A 21,572-nucleotide genomic window follows, 5' to 3' on the forward strand; every position below is an offset into this window, starting at 1 on the left:
GCCATCACACCCGACTCTTGCATGAGATTTTGCCGAGGGCCAGCAGGACTTGCTGGCTGGGGACTCGTTTAGACAAAGATAGAGTCCAACCAAAAAATTACCATCATTGCATAATTGAAGAGCCAGTGCAAAGAGCCTACAAAGTAAAAGAGAAGTGTGTGCATTCACCAGACAAGCCACCCCCTTTCTGCTTTTGCTCCAGTGCCGCCTCCCGCTGAGGCCCTCTCTGAGCACTCTAAAATAGCGCTCTAAACCGCAGCCCCCTCCTTCCTTCTGTACGTCAGCTGCCCCTTACCCTGCTTTTTTTTGCCTTACGCCATTCGATGTCATTTTCTTAGTGCAATAATGACTCATTCTCTGTCCCTATCACTAGAATGAAAGCCCTCCAGGAGCAGGAGCCTTGTCTGGCCTGTTCACTTGTGCACCCCAAGTGAACTAAACAGTGACTCACACACAGTATACCCTCAGTACATGTGTGCTCAATGAACGAAAGGCAACCTCTTCATCTCCCAGCCGCAAATCCTTTCAGAATCATGTTGAGTCGTGAGTTTAAAGTGGGTTGATTAGGGACACCTAGGGCCAGGGGTGAGACAACATCAGGAAGTACTCCCTAGGTACACAAAAAAATTAGAAAATGAACTTTTTTAGCAAATGTTTATTTATATCAAAATACAAAACATTTCTGAAGCAGAGTAATGTTACATGAGGAGCAATTAAATACTAAACGTCTTTTCATCAGTTTAACTTGCAACACTCCCGGGGTACCTGCACTGGCTGCACATCTCGTCATTTGATGTGTGCCTTCTTTATTCTCGTTTGCTTATGCATTTTGATTTGTAATTCAGGATATGAACATGCAGTGTTACTGGGGATGAGTTGGTTAGTATTTAGCAAGCCTGGAAATACCAGCGAGTGGAGCCTGGCGTGGTGGCCTGAGCTGAGGCAGGCCGCAGGTTCTCTTCCTGACTGAGTCTGGGGTGTCACTCCATTTTTGACTGCCAAGTCAAAGGACAAAGGGATCACCATCAGCAGCAGCCAGGGCAGGCGTCTATTGCTTAGGGCCGTAGAGCAGGCGTGGCTTTGGGGTCATCTCCAGCGGGGTCTTCTCAGTGTTTGGGAAGAAGGGGCAGGGCAGTCTATAGGCCCAGGCCCAGGAGCAGGATGCCCAGGGTCCCTGCAGGAAGAACCCTCTTCCCCAGGAAACCAAGGAAGGGTTAGGGAGGAGAAAGTTCCTCCTACTCTTGGAAGTCTGAGATTTGGTGGCTGGGGGTGCTTGCCCATTGGAAGGGCCCCTTATAAATGCTTTGAGTTTGGAGATTTTGAGGGAAAAAAAGCACCTGATTGAGAGTGTAGCTGTTTCCAATACACCTCCCTTCCCTGACGGAGAAGGGAAGGAGGCAGAAAACAGGGGAGAGAGCATCCCCCCTTCATTCCCACACCGCCCCACTCCCAGAGCCAACCTGGGCCTCCCTTCAAGCTCGTACTTAGTACATTCACCATGACACTGTGCACCTGTGAGCTCTCTCCCGCTCTCGCTCTCTTGCGTGCACACACGCACACGCACACACACGCACAGGTATGCACACATATATATGCAGGTGCGCGCACACACACACATCTGGTTTCCTTGCAGTCTGCTCAGGCGGCAGAAGGGTGTCCCATCCTCACTGTCATCTTTTACTTCCCAGGGTGCCCTTGGCCCACAGGTCCCCAAGACCCAGCCCCAGGCTTGGCACGCGCTGGCATTCCCAGGCTTTTGAGAAGAGGGTGATAGAGCAGGGAGCTCCTCAGAGACAGGTTATACAGAGTGTAGAATATGTTCACATAAGGCTTTGGTACAGCACCGATTTCAGGTTCTTATAGTTTGATTTCTAAGTCATCTTTTAGAAGAAAAAAAAAGCTTACTGAAAAAATAGTGTTTTTATTTACTTTTGAGTTACATACCTGAAGTTCAAAAAGTAAGCCTCTAGTTGCCATTCAAGTTCACACTCAAAGGTGTTCTGTGTGCAGCTGTACAATTTGTTGGTTTGTCTTTAATGTTGAACAAAAGTCAGCCAACCCATACCATAAAGTCAGCTGCCCAAACTCACTTTAACCAGTCCATACATACATACAGAAAAGAAAGAGAGAGAGAGGGAGAACACAAAAGCCGCCCCTAAGTCACCCACCCCAAACCCCTAGGGAAAAATCAGAAAGAAGACAAAATACAGCAAGATATCAGGAGCCAGTGGGAGGAAGGAGATTCAGCCCAACTGGCCTCTTCGAGAACAGCACCATGAAGCACCCTAGCGCAGTGATGTTGTAATACTCAACATTCAAGAAATGGAAACGAGGTTGGAATGGTCTTCACAGGAAGACCTGGCATGGATCGGGGGTCACCCCCAAAGAAAGTGGAAGAAAGAAAGAGTTCGAAATGAGAGCAAGAAATCTCATGACGAAACTGACAGTCATATCCAGAAAAGAACTACAGCAAGAGGCTGCCACGCACCGAGAGGTACAGAGTTTGTAAGGGGTCTGGGGGAGGTAGCCCCTCCCCACCCACACTGCCTGCTCACCCCCACCCTCTGTGTGTCCTCAGACCACCGGGTGAAATGGAGGAAAGAAGCTCATCTAAAACTTGCCCCCAGGTGTGCGATGGGAGAATTCTATCCTGCATAATCAAAGTCCCTCCTGGGGAAGAGAAAAACACTGAAGACCAAGGGGCAGGAGTCGCTGACATGAAGCGGGATGTGGTCCCTTCACGTCAGTGACTGCGCCCCCTTCTGGGCCCTCTATCCCCAGCCCCACACCTGGCAGTTAGGAAATTAAATCCGAACGGGAGGTCAAGACCTTCTGACACTGATACAGACGCCTTAGCAAGTGGAGCGTTAAACTGCTCTTCTCCCGTAGCCAACAATTCCCCTTTCTAACACCTCAGTCTAAAGTTCCTGAATCAAGACCATCCCAACAAGTACCTTCCTCCCAGTCCCTGGACTCTGAGACTCCACCCTCCAATGCCACAGGCAACCCCCTGTGGACAGGAAGTGTGCTGTGCAGGCTTGCCTCTTCCCCCACCTCCTACTTTCAGACCGCCCAAAGTGGATCAACATGAACATCTACCGCCAAGAAGAGTGGAAGCGGGAAGCGCGCAGCAAAAATCCACGACAGAGCCTCTTCCCCAAGCTGCTGGTTGGTGACAGTGGGGAAGAGGGACAGGGCCCACACTGATCCATGGGAGAGTGATTCTCACACATCTCCCTATTCCCGACTGTTGCTCTATATAGTAGACAGAGGTAGCAAGACAGAAACAACTCCTCAGATACCTCCACCTTCTACCAAAAGGGAAAAGCACCAAAATTCAATGTCCTTTCTGCTGTGGGGACCAAGGAACGTGTCCCAAGCATGGGGAAGAGCTCAGGCTCCTGGCAGTGGCTGTGGGCCGTAAAAGCTCCATCGGAGCACACTCATCCACCTGTCACCCCAACTGATGCCACAAGCAGTTCCCAGCCCTCCTCCTTACTCCACATAAAGCTGATCTCAGTGACCTTTGCTCCAAGTGCCTTAAGGGCTGGCTCTTCAGAGAAGCTGGAGGTCCCCTCTGACACCCACCCTTACCTCATCTTGCTGAGCAGTGGAGCAGAAAGGTCACAGGTAGGCACTAACATCCCCTCCACACTGTACAATTTCAAGGTAGGGGCTATGGCCCCATCTTCCCTTTCCCTCCCCAAAATGAAGAGTCCCGTTGGAGGCTGAGGAATAAAATGGTGACATGTGGGCCAGTGGCTCTCCCAGACCTTGATGCTGCTGAGGACCTACTCTTGGGCTGGCCCTGGTGGGAGGGCAAGCCCGAGGACATGCCCGTGGTGCTGGAGCAGTTTACTCTGCTGGTTGCATGTGGCCAGAAGTCAGGCAGAGTCCACAGAAAGAGAGGGGATGGTGGGTTTAGGAGCCAACAGAACGGTAATGGGAGCCTCCCTTGTGCAGAGACCGTGGAGGCCTGGGAAGGCTTCAAGGTGGGAAGGGAACAGAACTTGCACTTCTTCTTCTTGCCCAATCCCCCTGAAACATCTTACAAGAAACACTCAGCTGCAGGAGCCTGCAAGAAAGATCATTCAAGGCAAGGATGGACACACTGACAGTGGCACCGGCACTGGATCCTTCCAGCTGCATGGACAGAGCCCATTTCCCATCAGCGTCCTTGAAAGTGGGGAGTGTTCTCAGCAGTTAATTTGAGGACCCAAGGACAGTGCCTGACTGAATGGCAGGGCCTCACAGGTCCATGTAAGGATCAAGAGTTAGACTCAAGCTTTACCCCAACCTACTCTTCCCATAATACCCCAAAACTGTCAACCAAGCCCTTCTCACGCTGAAGGCATCTGCTTTCCTCTAAGGACCAAACTCTATAGACAAGAGCTCTTAGGGAGTGCCACGTCTTGGTTAGGAAAGGGGTTAGTACTGCCCTTTTCTGAGTGATGAGCAGGAATAAGGAGCCGAAAGGTTGCAGTCCTGAGTCTCTCCTCACTGCCTGCACCATCTGGCCCAGCACCGGCTTCAAATACATCACTCCGAGCTCCGGGCAAGTCAGGAAGGAGCTAGCACCAGGAGACGCTTGCTGAGGCTGCAAGGCAGAGCCCTTGCATATGTGTGAGGTCTGGAATTTGCTCAGAGAGGTATTCTTCAGGGCACACTGCTTCCTGCTCAGATACAAGTGAACTCCTGCTCCCCAGAATCTCCCATTGTGGGTCCAGTTCTGCCAATACATTGTTCAGTTTTGTAAGTCCCCGGCTGGAGGCCAGAAGGAAGGTTCCACTAAGACCCACTCTCCCAGGCCGGCCCACAGTTCATCTCTCCCTCCTCATCCTCCACTCAGTGTCCCAGGATTGGAGCATCCTATCTGCAATGGCACTTTATTTCCAATTAAAAATAACTGAAAAAAACATAGATGACATATTTATACTACATACCACATTCACACTGGCTCTAAGAATCTGCAGCAACACTAAACAGGCCATGTGTTCTCCAAGACCAAGCCCAGGCAGCCAGCCTCACAAACTCTCCCATTGCCGTGCCCTCTATGAGCGGTCTGAGCTGTCTGAGCTACAGTGCTACAAACCAAGACAGGTGTCACCGTAGGTCCCTAGGTAGTCTCAACCACCCCCTTTCTAATGCAGTGAAGCCAGGTTTTCTCTGAGGAACTGGTTACCTTTCCACAGCCACGTGGGGACGGAGTCAGTTTTCATCTCCTCAGCCTTGCCCTGTTAAGCCCCTCTGCAAAGAAGTTCAAGTCAACATCCCTCCCAAGTGGCAAGAGACACACTGGTCGTGGTTCTTCAGGGCTATCAGATCCCGCAGCTCCACACAACCTTCAGCTCACTTGTCCTTCCTGCAGGTGGGTTATTTGTTTTGTTATTTTACAAACTTTTCGTATATACACATTTCCATCAGAAAGACCCAAGCAACTCTGAACAGAGAGAATACCAAAGGAAGAGCAGGGAAGGAGGTGGCGTCAAGGCATGAGCTAGTATCCCAGACTGCCTGGGAAGGTAGCACTGCTCAAAACATCTCTAAGCACAGGTACAAAAATAAAGCAAACTATGACTTCATATAGATATAGAGATATATAGACTTTATCTAGGTGTTCTTTATATTTATATATGTGTGCAGAGGGCACGGGCCCCTGCCCATCTTGCCCGGCACTCATCTCTTGCCCTCCCGCTCCCCACACCCCACGAGTGCCACTCGCCCGAAGCTCCCAGTCTCCACGATTGCATCTGATCCTTGCCTCCCACATACATTCCCCTCTCTCCTTAAAATAGAACCAATTCTGTAGATTTATATAATTTTATGTACAGTCTCCATAAAAAATACATTAAAGATGGTGCATTACTAATTTGACCCTCCTACCCAAACAGAAGTTGTCTAGCAAAAGAGCCAAACAAAGGAGGGTCTCCTGGGCCTGACGCTACGCAGGCAAATCAGCATGTCTGTACAAATCTCTCTCACACACACCACACACAACAGACACACCACACACACACACACACCACACACACACCACACACGCACCACACACAAACACACACACAGCACACCACACACAATACAACACACACCAAACCACACAACACACACACACCGCATCACACACATGCACACCGCATCACACACACGCACACCAGACACATCACACACACACACACCAGACATACACACACCATACCACACACCACACCCACACACAATACACACATACCACACACAATAACACACCACATACAATACACAAAACACATAGCACACACACACACCACACACAGTACATGTACCACACCAAACACACCAGACACACCACACACACCACATACACACCAAACACACCAGACACACCACACCAAGCATACACCACACGCAACATAACACACACACCAAACCACACTCAACACACACCACACACACTGCATCACACACACGCACACCAGACCCATCACACATACACGCACACCAGATACACACACACCATACCACACACACCCCACACATACACAACCACACAATAGACACACCACACACAACACACCACACAATACGCACAACACATAACACACACAATACACACACCACACCACACACACCACCCAGACACACCACACACACGCACACCACACACACACTACACACAGATACACACACCACACACAACACACACACACACCAGACATGCACACCACACACAGACATGCACACCACACACATATACCACACACACCACATACACACACACACCCCACACACACACACACACCCCACTTACTTCCTGAATCCAGAAAAGAAACACTGGACTAGACAGCTGGCTGGGGGTTAGAGACCAGGGGGACAACCTGGTGCCTGCAGAAGGACACATGAGACAATCCCTTCTCCAGCCCTGCCAGGACACCGTCGGCCATGGCACACCTCTCGTTGTTCATGGGAGGCCATATAAAACCTCATTGATAGAGTGGCTGACAACTACCCTTTCAAGAACTGCAAGATGACCGTGAGGAGGCCCATCCCTCCACCAGAAATGCAGCTTCATAGACCACTATGCCAAAAGGAGGCCAAAGCCCTGGGTTCTACCACCAGTGTGAGGAGGGCTGGGCACTCGCCCTTCCCATGGCTTATGTGAAAACCCCACACGTGCATGCCCGCAGCATTTCTAAGGCCGAAAATGCAAGTCCCCTCCCCAGCCCAACCCCCTGCCCTCCGAGATTCCCTGCCCCTCCCACCACCTCCCCATCGTAAACCACGCACATGTTCACGATCCCTGGAGCCATACAGAAGTGGGGAAAGGAAAAGGGAAGGGAAGCTAACTGGTGTGTATACAGGGGGGCGAGGGAGAATCTGCCCTAGTTCGCAAAATAAATCCAGGAAATCCAGTGCCACAGAGAGGTAGGATTGGTGGAGCACACTTCTTCAAGACCCCAAAGAAAGGCAGGCCCAGGCAGCCATTCACGTCCCCATCTAGTGTGATGGGAATGGTGACAACCAAGGACCAGTGACAGGAGCTGAGCATTTGAGCCACGGGGTTAAAACTGTCCAATCTAGCTCTCCCAGCCAGGGCTCCAAAGCTGGTAGCTTTTCACCAGCTCTCGTCCGAAACCCTAACTACTACTACTGTCTTCTACACCGCAGAAGACAACACCCATGTGATTTTAATGACTGGCCACTGTTCCACCAGAGTATATGGCAACCAAGATACCCAGACTCTTCCTTCTCTAAGATGTGAGCAGCCATTAATGACCCCTGTACGGATGCTTCATTTGTCCTTATCCTACATGGGATCCCTCAGGGGATGGTGGTGTCTTTGGACCAAATTCAATCTACTGAGTGTTTTTCTAACAGCTTAAAATGAGGTTGAAAAAAACTTCCACCTTCTCGGCAACCCAACACACAGAACATCTGGTGGGGTTATTATACTTGCTCCTGAAAGAAGGTTTTGAGAGTACAGACAGGAACCCAGAAATAAGGCTCTGAACCAGTGTGGATTCACTCGCAGTCAGAGGGAAGGGTGGTGATTGGTACCCCTAGCCAAACAGCAAGCTGGTAAGAGTGCGAAAGTCCAATCTGGGCTTTGATCCTTGGTTTACTGACTTCTTCTAAAGAAGAGATTTTTCATTCTGCCTCTTAATCTAAAAAGAAGCAGAGCTGGAGACATTTAAGAGAGAAGAATGGCTGGTCAAGCCAAGAGTTTCAGGTGAAACTCTTTTGCCCTCCCACCTCCACCACAGACTAGTGACTTTAGCCTATCAAAAGAAGAGAAAGTAAAGAGAAGGCCTCACGAAGCCACTGTGCAACTTCATGGCCTGAAGGAAGCCTCTCTACCTCAAGAGGAAAGGGGGATGAAGGCACGTCAGGCTCCAGGTCCCCCTCTCTATCACCATCGCCATCACCAAGGCCCATGAACATTTTCAGATTGTGGACGGAGAGGCAACCCACCACTGCAGCTTAGGAAAACGAGAATGGCACTTCCTTCTCCACTGATGAAGAGCTGGTGATAGGATGGGCATCTCAAGACAAGTTTCTCAGCTTTGGACCTGAGGAGCCCCCAAAACAAATGAAGTTGAAATACAATATAAAGAAGATGTCCATGTTTGGTTTGGGCACTTAGTGTTAGAGGCTAATTCTAGAAGAAGCAAGGAAGATCTAGCTAAGAAGCAAGACCTCTCCCAAGATCCAGTCTGCGTTCACATGCAGGACCCCACCCCACAATCCGTCCCTGATGCCCAGATCCCCCTCCCACATGCCCTGCATGGCCACCACTCCCCAGCCAGATGCCCACCAGGCAATCATTCTTCGTCATCTTGGGATGATCCCCCAGTGTGTACCCTGCACCCTTACAAGTAACTAAGTTATCACATGACTCAAAGAGATGCTGAGGCTTGGTGTCCCCTGGGGTGGTCTCACCATCCTAACCCATGCCTGACCTCACCCTCTGTGCCCCTTCCAGCCTCACCAACACCTGGCAAAGCACACAGGCCTCCCCTCCACCCTCCAGTTCTCCAACTCCCCCTCCTGAAACACCAGTGCCCCATCCATTACCCTAGTCAATCTAGAGCTGGCCAATAAGGCACCTCTTTGGCCCTCTCCCTAAAGCAACACACACAGCCACATGGGGCTCTACACACTGCCTACTAGATCCACTTTATCTGAAGAAGATACCCAGGCAGGGCTGGGTTAGAAGCCCCAGTGGGAATGTGCACAGCTCCTAGAGTACCACAGAGGTTGGACTCAACAGAGCCTTCCATGACCCGCTCGGCTCCACCCTCTGCCCCTTCCTGCAGCTCCCCAACCATCCCTGCAGTGCCCCCAAAGCTCCTTTACATGCAAGCAAAGCAAGCCCAAGATTAACCATTAGCTTTTCTTTTCCTAGGTTTCTCTACAGATTAATAAAATGTACTTTATGTACAATTCTTCCCCCACCCCACCCCCAAGCCTGGAAAAGGCTTTTGCTAACAAAATGGGAAGAAACAGATTCCAGCCACGCAGTCTTCAGCCCTGGAGATTCAGATCGTGGGCAGTGCCAAAGATGCTGGAGGCTCCGTGAAATCTGTTTCTCCCTAGAAGCTACTGTTTCGTCAACCTTGTCCCCCACCCCAAATAAAATCAGAAAATTTCACATTTGAACCTTACCCCAGTTTCCTCGGCACAAAAAGGGCAGAGGAATAAATTAAAACAGTTCAACCCCAAATATTTTAGATCACAAATCAAAAATAAAGACAGAGAGCATGGAAAAATAACAAGAAATACTCGGCTCAATCCACCCGGCTTCAGTCTTCCCGCAAGCGCATGGTTGTGGGACTAAGCACCTCCAAGGAGGGCACAGACCCCGCCAGCCTGCTGGGAAAAAGGCGTCCTTCCTGCTAAGAAAGCAGGATCTCAAAAGGCCTGTCCTACCCCCAGTCTCTCCAGGGAAGCTGCTTAGAGGCAGACTGGCAGCAGGCAGGGCCACTCCCAGATGCTGGGCCCAGAGCCACCCCAACAATCCAGCACAGGACCCCGCTCAGCACCGGGTGGGAGCCCACGGCAGCCCACCAGCAAATCGAGACAGGCTTCGCCTCTCTGCCTCGTCGTACATCTTCTCTCCCCACGCAAATGCAGTTGTCCAGGCCCCGCTAAGAACCGTTTCCCCCTCTTCCTGGTCTGTGGGTCACCTGACACTACAACAGCCACAGTTCTCAGCCACGATGCTGAAGAGGCAGACAGACATCTGAGACACAGAAGCAGGTTTACATCTGAGTCGTGTCTACTGCAAGACCGCCAGACCGTAAAAGGGGAAGTTTGGAAGGCGCGATCTCCTACAGAGTGAGTGCCGAAGTCCTAAGAAGCTGATCAGTAGTCACTGCCATTGTTCAGAGGCAGACTATGAAGGACACTGGTCCCTAGAGGTGGTTACACCCCCATCACCCACATGCTTACAACCACGCTGTCACACATGCCTATACCCAGCACCTAAACTTGTGCCTGTGACATCTTCGCCCTCTATCCACGGAGGGAACTGCGTTCCACCAATCCCATCGCCGTCCACGGGCTGCAGGAGGGCTGCTGGCCTCCGAGGACACTGTCACAGGAGGAAGCCCTCAGGGGAGCTGAATGAGTGGCAGGCCACTGAGAGATGGGCAGACCTGACGTCCTTGCCCTAGCCAGGGAAGCCACAGCACAGCAGCCACTCGGTGACCAGCGAAAAGCACGGCTCCCCGCGTTGGGTCTACGTGCTGAGGTCATGGGCACTGCCAGAGGAAGCGGAGGAGGAGTCAGCACCTGGGTTAGCACGGGGGTGCCCTGGAAGGCACAGCCACGGCCTGAGCATCTCAGCCTCTCATGACATCCGAAAGAAGCAAAGCCTTCTACCTCATCATCTCCTCTTCTTTTCTAACCTGAGGGCTGGAATTCCCAGGAGGGTGCTCAGAAAAGTAGGCCAAATTCATCCTGAAGGCTGACAGCCTGATGCCCACATCCCAGTGCATCCCAGGGCCTGGCTGAGCCCCGTGAGCTCCTCTGGGGTAGAAATCTCACACTGCCAGTGCACAAAGGCTGCACGTCAGCTTGCGGTAAGCCCCCACCTCCCACCCCAACACCTCAGGTAAGCCGGCTCCCGTCATCCCCAAGGAGAGACGCCCAAGTGAGCAGCACATCACGACGCGGGGGCAGAGGGTGTGCTACCTGGAAAAAAGAACACAAAGAGTTGTGTGCTCTTCCATCTCGCAGAGCTGGTGCCCAGCGGTCAAGTGGATTCCGACGCCCCAGAGAAGCACATCAACCGGAAGGCCCAGATTCCACCCCAAGGGTGCACGGCCCAGTCTCAGAAGCCCCTGCGTGCCTCTCTCACCATGACCCCTTCAGATGTGTTCAGAAAGGAACTGCGGTCGTGTTACTTGCACGGTAAACCTCAAGGGTGGAGCTGGTCCTCAGCTCCCTGGGTGAAAGGAAGGACCAGGGCCGGTGTGGCACAGAAGAAGTCCATCCCCTAAGATGGAAACGCCAAGAAGAGACAGCAGCCATCCAAGGCCTCATCCTGCGAGGTCACTGGGCCAAGCCCATGGCAGCTGCGTGAGACCAGCAGAAGCCGTCCAATGCTGCCGTGGCTCACGTCCAAGCAGGGAACTCGGGAGAGGTGGGTGCCCCCAAACCCACCAAGACAGCAGCACCAAGAAGGAAATACTTCAAGGAACCTTCATTCTAAGCCAAGCCAGAAGGGGGGCTCCTACACAAGAGTGGGGGAGGGGCAGATCTCCCCTCCACCCCGCCCTCGGGGCCTTCTGCCCTGCCCTTGGGCAGCACCATATCTTACCGGCAGAGAGACATCTTAGTGGGAAGATGATCTCAGGAAGCTTCTGGATGCTACGAGTTTGAACCAGGACCAGACTTTGGCAGAGGAAGAGTCAGTGCCCAGACCCTACTCACCACCCCTCCCGCCTTCATTCCTACGCCTCAGCCACAGAATAGAACTGGGCAAAGAGGGCAGGATCCAGAGCGTCCCAGGCCCCAGCAGCCAGAGGCGCCCTAGCTTCACCTGAGCCCATCCCCCTGCAGCTCAGGTCCACCGGAGGACGAAGGCCCCGGGGCAGAGAAGAGTCGGCAGGCAGCACGTGGTGAGTGCGGGAAAGCCACAGGCGGCTCCGCACAAGTGGTAATTAATCAATCTGGAGAATTAGCTCCCACAAAAGCAAAGGAGGATCCAATCAGCCGCTGTGGAACAGCGCTGCACAGAGTGCTGAGCCGGGGACGGTATAAATAGAGCCGGCAGCTTGGCGCTAGCACAGGTGGCTCCGCAGTGGGGGAGACTTTGGCCACAGAGCTCACGGCCTGGCTGGGCGGAAGGGTGCCGACGGATGCGCTGGACATGCGCACCAGAGGCTTGCTTCAGCCCCGCGGCTGAGTTAGCCTCTACTTCTGCAGCGTGAGCCACGCTGGAAGGAAGAAAGATGCAGGTCTAGGAGCCTGGCCACCCCTTCTTCACCCAGGAACCAAGAAACAAAGGCTTGAATTTAGTTCTGCAGTAACTCATTACTGAACCCCCATGGAAGGCAGCCGGTAATCACAGCAAGGCCCCATTTCTGCTCTGGGTGGGAGAAGGTAGAAGACACACGGAGAATTCAGCGGAGAGACACGGATCTTGTTTTGGGAGAAAGAATCCCCCAAGACAGATGTCAGGCACCTGGCCAAGGTGCAGCCAGCCCTGCTCGCAAACCCCAGCTGGCCGCTGCCCTCCTCCTCCTGCCTCCACTGACCACAGAGAGCAACAGCACTTTGCCTCAATGTACATATATATATATATATATACACACATAGAGAAACCCACACACTACAGACATATGCATCTGTATCTATATCTATATATATGTGGGGTGTGGAAGATGGACATTAAGTCCAGCCTTCTTCCAGGACTTGAAAAACTGAAACAGAAGCAGAGAGCAGTAAAAGCCATTGCTTTCCTCTTCACTTCCAAAGACATTGGAAGAGATGAGAAAAATCAACCTAGTGAAGCAGGGGGCGGAGGGGAGGAGACAGGTGTTGCCCAGTCTCCAATCCACTTCCTGACCTCGACCCACAGGTGGAAGGTGTGCCCACCCTCCGTCCTGAAGACAGGCGGCCAGGATCTGGAGGGAGACACCCGCTCTGGCAAAAGAGGGGGCATGCAGGACAAAGGTCTGGGCCACCCTTGGCAGACGGAGGAGGACACACCCCCACACAGTGGCCCTCCCTGCCTGAGCCCAGCAACCTCGCCCCGGGGACACCTAGAGTGGGGTGGAGTCACAGCAAAGTGGCATGTCCTGGGTCATCGTGGTCCACACTGTTGAGAATCGCTGTCTGGTCTTCCGGAAGCTGGCGGTGGCACAAGTCTGAGAGCCGGGCAAAGGGGTCAGGACGAGAATGTCTCTTCTTCTTTCGGAGGCAGACAGCTTCATCGGGCCACAGAACCTGAGAGTTGGGAAGCTGCTGAGTCTGGGAGGCAGAATCGTCTAGGGAGAAAGGAAGAGGGACGCAAAAGAGAAGCAAGCGGATGAAAAGGAAGCACGCAGCCCGCTCACCTTTTCCACCTGCATTTGTTCCGGGTTTCTAATGTTGAAACAAAGGAATCACCTGAGTCTAGAGAGACCAGACCGAATTGCTGCAGAGAAACCACCTTCTTTTGCGCCAAGACAACCAGCAACCTGACCCTGCTCCTTTCACTTGAATAAGAGTTAAGAAAGTGGAATGGAGAGGATTTTCCTTCTCATTCATTTCTTTCTCAATCAGTCTACAAATATTTCTTTTAGTGCCTCTTGAGTACTAGGCATCATTCTAGGGACTGGGGATCAGGAAGGAACAGGCTGGGACTCGGGACATCTTTCTCATCTGCCCCAAGCAATGACCGACTTTATACAAGATTTTAATCGCATGCAACGGTCAGGCCTTGACCCTTCCTGGACTGCCCGGGCCTCTCCTCTGCCTCATGGCCCTTCTGGAGATTAATCAGGAATGCCTTTGCTGGCTTCAAAGACTATGCATCCATGTGAGGGTGCAGAGGAAGAGACAAACTGTCAAGACTTTAAAAACACAGAAATAAAATTTGCACTTACTGAAAATACTACAAAGATAAAATAGGGTCAACTGAGGCATTACTCCGCTCCTTAAAGGGTTAACACTTGAATTGCATCTTAAATTATGAGCCTTCCACAGATCTGAAGAAAAATTATTCCCAACAGAAGAAATGGCATGTGTGCAAGCTCCAAGTTAAGGGTAAATGTGGTGTGTCCCCGAAACAGAAGGGAGGTCATCTCAGTTGGAAAAGAGTGAGGCAAGAAAGACAGGCAGGGCATCTAGGAGCTTGAAATCTGTTCTGGTTACGATGGGAATCTGGTTACGATGGGGAGGTTTTAATCAGAAGTGTGTGTGTGTTTGTGTATGTGCGCACACGCCTGCACGTGTGTGTTCGTGACTGAAAGAGAGGATGCCGCTACGTGTCCTGCAGTTCGCCGTGGTGGCTGTGTGTGGAGTCCACGGTGCAAGGTACAAGGATAGGGCTGGAACACCAGCCACGAGGTACTGCAATAGTCAAGGTGGGACAGACAGTGACTCAGAACACAGAGTTAGCAATAGAGACAACAGAAAGTGGCCAGATTCAGGATATGTTGCAAAGGCTGAGCTTACAGGCATTACCCAGCGGGCTCGATGTAAGATATGAAGGCAAGGGAAGAATCTGGGAATTAAGGGGCCTGACACCCCAGTGCGTACCAGTGCTAGTGATTAAACTGAGGAAGAGCTGAGGAGAAGCAGACCTGGAGAGGCTGATCAATAACTCTGCTTTAGACATCGTAAAGGCATATGAAACACCCAAGTGCACGTTCAGCTGGCAACTGGAAATATCAGCCATGACCTCAGGGAAGGGCTAAAGACAGACATTTGGAAGATGCCACCACAGAACTGGTAACAGGACCACTGCCATCAGAACAAGAGAGAATGCAGGTCTCTGATGTGACTTTTTTTTGCAATAAAGAAATATATGTTATACATATATAAAAACTATATATTGATGGGTCTTAAATGGGTTAACAATGGGCTTAATTGGCTGAAAATGCAGCTTTGAGCTCCAGTTTCTAACCCAAGCCCTAAAAACATCATTTTCTTTTTCTCTGCCTCAGTATTTCCATCTGTAAACTGAAAGTATACTAGTACCAGCCAAAGGCTAAGTGATCATAAGTGATCACCGTCTCCCAGAGATTCGTGGGGCTTTGAATTTCTGTATAACACTCTCCCATAATCCTGTCTATAAAGAGAGTTACTCTACAACAGTTATCAAAGCTCTGCAAAGCAGCTGTTCAGCATTCTTCCTTGACAGACTGCCACAACACTCCTAAAACCATTCATGAAAAGAGGGTTTTTAACAAATATTAAAGAATTTTCTAGTCTTTAAGAGGGCTAAATTCGTTTTGCACTCAGAAGCTACCTATCCCTGCTAGATACACATCGGACATACTTCGATAGAGGCACCCTCTCTGTGGGGTAAGGAGGCTTCACTCCATCTCACTGAGAAGGGTGTAGCCAACCTGCAGAGGCTGGGCCCAGGCTGCAGTGTACCCTGAGCTCCACATGGGGTCCTGTCATGCCTTTGTTCACTAGAAGGCCTGAAATGATAGAAGGGAAGTAAGGAAGGAGATAGAGTTATGTGCAAGGTGAAATGCAGAGTGGAAAAATATATCTGTACTATTTGTGTTGTTTGAAAACACACTAAAACAATAGGATACATTTTCTGAAGCTGTAGGCACAGAAAAGTTTCCAAAGGCACACATGCTGAAAACGACAGTTCTCCAGGTGAGTGGAAACAAATTGGAAGGGCAATCAGATAGATTTCCCTTATCTTTCTCGTTTTGTATATGAAAATTATGTTTGTGTATTGCTTGAAAAATAGTGTTAAAAAAAAGAAACAAAGGACAAGAGAAGCTTGTGGATTCAATTCTAGAGAAAGCCCAAGGTTGGGGCCCTGAGCCCAATAACCCTCCTGACAACGGCAGCCCAATAACCCTCCTGACAACGGCAGCCCAATAACCCTCCTGACAACGGCAAGGCAAGGTGGGAGGAGCGGGGCGGGCCACTGCCCATCATTTACCGGATCGTTTCTTTGACTTCGAAGAGCCCTTGGATGACTTTTTGGGCTTCTTTATCCGTTGGTATTTCAGAGCCTCCAGCCTCTCAGGTGCAGCAGCGTTCCCGGGTGCAGGTGGAAGTGTTCTGGAAAGGACAACCAGAGAGCCACAATTCAGCTCCCGGATGTGTGAGGCTTTGGAAGAGGGGCTGGAAGAAAGCCAAGTAGCTGACCCATAGAAGGACAGAGTTCAGTCCTACAGAGCCCAAGGTGCCCACGATGGCTCCATGACACCCGCCTTTCTATTGCTCCTGGAAAGAAGAAAACCCAGTAGAAAGCTCCAGGAGCATGGCCCACCTCGGATGGAAACCAACCTGCAGAGCAATCAGAAGACCCTAGCAAAGGCAGACAGAGAGATTTTAATAGTAAGCACCTTCCCATGTAACGCAAGCTGGGATGCATTTAGTGTCAGAGACAGAAGTAGGCTCAACGTCTGGAGTTCCTAGAAATCACCATAATCAAGACCTTTGAATGGAAAGTAAAAGGGCATATTAGAGCAGGGGGCAAGCAGCTCCCATCCCAGTGAATCATCCTCCATCTCCAGAAAAGGGGGTGCTGAGTGAGAAACCCGACCCCCAGTAAGACAGGCTGCACAAAACCCAGCCTTGCCAGCTTCTTCTGCAGCTGCAAGATTCTCGCAGAACAGCAGCAGCTAACAGCAACAAATACTTGTCATAGACCAACATTTTCAGGGCAGTGTCTCCTCGACCCTGCAGACTAGGCTCAGCTCTCCTCGGCCATGTAAGAGAACAGGAGAAAGTGGCAGGAGATAACAGCAGAACAACCAAATCTGGTAGCCTCCCAGAGCCCTTGCTGTCTGTAACAAGAACGTGGTGAACCTCTGTATTTTAGGATTCGACAGAGAAACGAGGCTACTGGAACAGACCATGTGTACTGGCCTCTCTTCCTGCATCCTGATTGTCACTTGCCTGGTGGATCAACTGCCCGGTTAGGACAGGGTCCACAGTCTGGCCACACCCGTGAGGCAGCCCAGGTACACAAGGGAGCCAAGAGAGCTGAGAGGAGGGGCAGTCTGTGACACTCGGTGCATATTGGAGAGAATCTTTCAAGAGTCATAAAAGAGGAAAACCTAGAAGACATGTTCTCAATGCCATTTCTTCTCAAAGTAACCCAACTCGGAGCCTGAGGAATGAAGGGGAAAGAGAAAAAGACAGGTCACTCTGTCTTCCCACCAGCGCTGGCATTAGCACGTGATCAGAGAAGCAGGGACGCTCCGGGGCCACGGCGGACAGGCGTGCCTCGCTCTTCTTCTCCTGGACCCCCCAACTCCCTCCCCTATCTCCATTGCAAACAGTTTTTGGAAAGTCCTGATTAAAAGAGGTAGGACAGACAATGCTGTGAGGGCAAAAGAAGACCCCAAAGGTCAGCAAGCGGTCTGAGGTTAAAAAAAAAAAATGTTAAGAGGGATAGGAAGCCTGCAGTCTCTTCTCCCCAGCATCAAATATGTTGGCAGCAAGGCAGGAAGAGGAGACTTACACACTAATTGCAGATAAGCCTCTGGTCTCTGGGGTTTCCTGCATGCACTGGCAATGCAGTGACCTCCATCTTCCTGGGGGATGTCATCAGTCTCTAGTCCTTTAGTCCATAAAGTTTCAAAAGGCTCCCTCAAAGTTCAGGTCACGGTCAACCTCTTGACTTTCCATAGCCCTGACAGCAGAGCTAAGAAGGCTACACAGGGTCCCTCAGGTGCACACACAGGCACACACAGCCCTCTCGTGAAGAAGTGGCCAAACATGCCAGTCTACCCAGAGAGATCCTACAGCGCAGCAGCAGCTGGGAAGGAAGCGGGAAGGCAGACAAAGGGTGCAGGTGCCCGGGCGGGAGGGAGCACACCTTCCCAGTGTGGATAGCACATCCTCACCCCTTCTCATCCTCAACTGAGGCTTCTTCATGCTGCCTAGAAGGAAAGTTAATGTGAATCCACCTGTTCAGTCGATCTCTGTCTCCTGGCCGGCCTCTTCAGGAGGACCACACAGGGTGAGCGACGTGTGGTCAGGGAGGCGCATGACCGGCAAGAAGAGTGCTCTCCAATGTCATCCAGGGCGACCGCTGGGGCACGAGAGAAACCGGTACAGGGTGCCCTGAAAACTGTTAGGGATTCTTCAAGCCAGGTGAAACTTCCAGGGGTGATATGATGGTTAGAATCAACATCTTATCACTGTTGTCATTTTTATCATCTAGCATTGATTTACCACTTACCACAGCAGGCACTGCTGTACAATAATTGCCTGTAATCTCTACAGCAAACCTAAGAGGTAGATACTACAATGCCCCCATTTTTCAGATGGAGACACTGAAGTTTAGAGAGGTGAGCAACCTGTCGAATCATCCAGTCATCGTGGGACAGAGCCAAGACTCTTAACATTAGGCTCACCTCTCCACTGCCCTTCCAGCGTCTTCCCAATCAACACAGGTATAGCAGCTACAAAGAAGAAAAGCATGGCATCCCCGCCACACCTGAGAAATAGATCTGCCTTGCAACGTACTTGAGGCGAGCACTGACGTTCTGTGCTTTGGTGGAACAGCCCCGGTGAGACAGACCAGGGCTGGAGAGGAGCCTGCTTAAGTTGTATCGTCAAAGCAAAAATTCCCAGACAGTAATGATCCAGTGACCAGAAGCAGCCGATTTTCCCTTGAGAAACAGCCAAGCTCCAGCCCTTCCGGGACACCTGCTGTCCACCTGTTTAGCTCTGGGCTCAGCACCGAAGCATAGCCACAGGACAAAAGAAGGCTCTGGACACACCAAGACCCTCACGCAATGCGGGAGGAAAAAACAAAAGCTGGTGTCTGGCAGAACAGGAGGGAGGAAGCAGGGCAGGCAAAATGAGTCTATTTTTGGCACATGGTACAGAAAAGACGCATAGAATGTGACCTAACAGACTTTACCAACAGCACGTAAAGCCCTGTGCAATCGAATTGCCTCCCTGTTTTAGGAAGGTGACCATGTTTGTTGCCAACGCCAGCCCCACCTGGGGCCCTTTGGTCATGGAGCTCTTGGTGCCAATGTCTCAGGTGGGAAGCTTCAGTGAAGCAACTCCATCCTATCCCTGGAATTCAGCTGTCAGGTAAATCTAAGCTTGATCCATAGATGACGCCATTACCCCAGAAGCCAGTCCTGGGCTCTCCAAGAATTTAAGGTCACAGTTCTCTTCCCAACCAGCCTACACTGTTCTAAAGCATGCAGGAATGCTACGAACCCTGGGGCTCCCCTTCTCCCAGGAAGTCAGGGGATTACTCTAAGATGAGGGCCTCAAAGCCTTGGCACAGAGGTGTTTTTTTGCAGTACAGAACTACCAACAATTGCCTGGAACTTACTTCTCTCTCTCTTTTTTTTTTTTTTTTTTTTTTTTGAGACAGGGTCTCTGTCACCCAGGCTGGAGTGAAGTGGCACAATCTCGGCTCACTGCTGCCTCGACCTCCCCAGCTCAGATGATCTTCCCACCTCAGCCCCCCAAGGAGCTGGGACTATAGGCATGTGCCACCATGCCCAGCTATTTTTTTGTATTTTTTTGCAGAGATGGGGCTTCACTATGTTGCCCAGGCTGGCCTTGAACTCCTGGACTCAAGAGATCTGCCCTCTGAGCCACCGCACCCAGCCAACACTCTTTTTCTCTCTTTTCAAAAAATCCATACAAAACCCAAATCATGACCAGGTAGCCCAGGAGGTCTTATTTGCTTAGCTCTCAGCTTACCCAGAAGAGCTGAGGAAAGATGCAGCCAGGTCAAAGTGGAGGCAAGCCTCAGGACAGGGAAAGTCAAAACCCCCTGCATATTTCCTTAGCTCAGCGCCCAGGAGCTGACCATTTTGACCCTGTTCAGCTGTTCCCTGGCCAACAGGCTGAAGCAGCGGCTTGATGGGCATTTTCCTCCTCTTCTAATCACCTAAGAGCAAACACCACCTGCCTGATTATACACCGATGGAGGCAGGGGAAAGCCACTCACAGACGGGCCATAGCAAGGGAAAGGGTGGGCCCACTGCGGGAGTCTGCAGGTCTGAGCCCACCCCGCTGACCACAAGATGGAACCCTTCTGTGGGGCCGGACTCAGACCAGTGCTCTGCCTCAGAACCTGGCAGAAGCTTGTTTACAAAGGGGCCCCTTCCTACAGCTGACCCAGGACAGGGGCCACTCCATGCTCCAGACCCACCTGCCTCCCTGCGGTGACAGTCAGCCTGAATGGGAAAGGGAGTGGAAGCAGAGGTGAGGACAGGGCATCACTAGGCTCAGACAGGAGCTAAGAATTGGCTCGGCCTCCCCACAGTCCACAGAAAGGACAGGTCCACGCAATACAACTCCCCATGTTGAGAAGGGAGTTGGGAAGAGGAGAAAAAAAGGGAGAGAGAAAGGAGGAGAGGCAGGGGCAACAACTACATATGGATCAAAGGAACAGGAGAGGAACTCAAGGGAAAAGAAACAGTGAGAACACACGTGGACAAGAGCTGTCACAACTTCTCCAAGCAAGACCAAGAGGGCACACATGCAAAGGTGCAGCATGGAGACAGCATCTGAACAGAGCCTGCATCTCCCCAGGGCCCAGCAGCCGTACCGGGGAGGCTCCCAGCAGGCAGGAGAGGCCAGCACCGAGGGGCTGACTCAGGATGGGGAGGGTCTCCTTCTCCTAGGCTGGGGATGCTGGCCAGGCCCGGGAGAGAAACGATGGTCCCTCATCGCTGCCCCTGGTTTCTGGGTTTGCCACAGCAGTGAAAGGAGAGCGGGCTTCTCTTGGATCTGGCACAGTGGGGACACTGGGAAAGGGGAGGGTCAATGGAGTTGAGTGAAGGGGTGAGGAATAACACATGAGAGCAGAGTCTAGGAATTTCCAGGAGCTGGGGTGAGAGCTAGTCTAGGGCTCCCACACCTCCGGGGGCTGTGGAGGAGTCACAGCTGGGACAGGCAGGGAGCTGGGGAAGGTGGAAGACCAGTGGGTCTCCGGGCGCAGGAGGGCCCCAGAGCAGGTGAGCTCATAAACGCTGCCTGACAGCCCTCACACTCACCCTATGCCAGACATCCTCACCCACAATTCCAGGGCCTCTGGGCTGCTGACAATGTTATAGCTACAGATGGTAAAGAAATGTCAGGGCAGTCCTCTTTATGGAGGCCACTCTTAGGACTGAATGAGAATTATAGCCCTGGTTAGGAAAGTGAACCTCCCTTGACATCTCTAGGTGGGGAAGGCACCTGTCTCCTTCTCGCCTGGAAAGCCAGAAGCACCTGGACGGGAGGCTCGCCGTCTCCCATGCAGGTGCCCGATGCCTGTGTGTGCCCAGGCACAGGGCAGAGGGACCGTGGCGAGCGGCAGCACCTTGTCAGGCTACTGTGAGAGGGAGCGAGCTTCGGGTGGCCCTGAGTCTCTGTGAGGGACTCAAAGGCTCCCTGAATGCCCAAGTTCCTTTAGCTTCCTCCTGGAAGGACAC

At 51.6% G+C, this 21,572-nt stretch overlaps 1 protein-coding gene across 16 annotated transcripts in view; it reads right to left on the bottom strand.

Moving 5' to 3' along the window:
• Positions 1-637: 637 nt before the first annotated feature.
• Positions 638-21,572, bottom strand: part of IGSF9B (immunoglobulin superfamily member 9B) — a 64,559-nt gene continuing 43,624 nt past the window's right edge. For 8 of the 16 annotated variants that reach the window (XR_010147714.1, XM_016922322.4, XM_016922324.4 and 5 more), the window contains 2 exons: positions 16,103-16,224; positions 638-13,475 (listed from right to left, as the gene is read on the bottom strand). Coding sequence is in view for 8 of the 16 variants with exons in the window: in XM_016922322.4 (XP_016777811.1) it covers positions 13,267-13,475; positions 16,103-16,224 (331 nt within the window). In the remaining 8 variants the exon portion in view is untranslated. Of the gene's footprint in view, positions 13,476-16,100; positions 18,057-20,655; positions 20,904-21,572 lie in introns of those variants that run through there. The other 8 variants (XM_063784610.1, XM_054662866.2, XR_010147715.1 and 5 more) reach the window with 7 other exon arrangements.

This window comes from Pan troglodytes, chromosome 9 (assembly GCF_028858775.2).
Source record: "Pan troglodytes isolate AG18354 chromosome 9, NHGRI_mPanTro3-v2.0_pri, whole genome shotgun sequence".
Lineage (NCBI taxonomy): Eukaryota > Metazoa > Chordata > Mammalia > Primates > Hominidae > Pan > Pan troglodytes.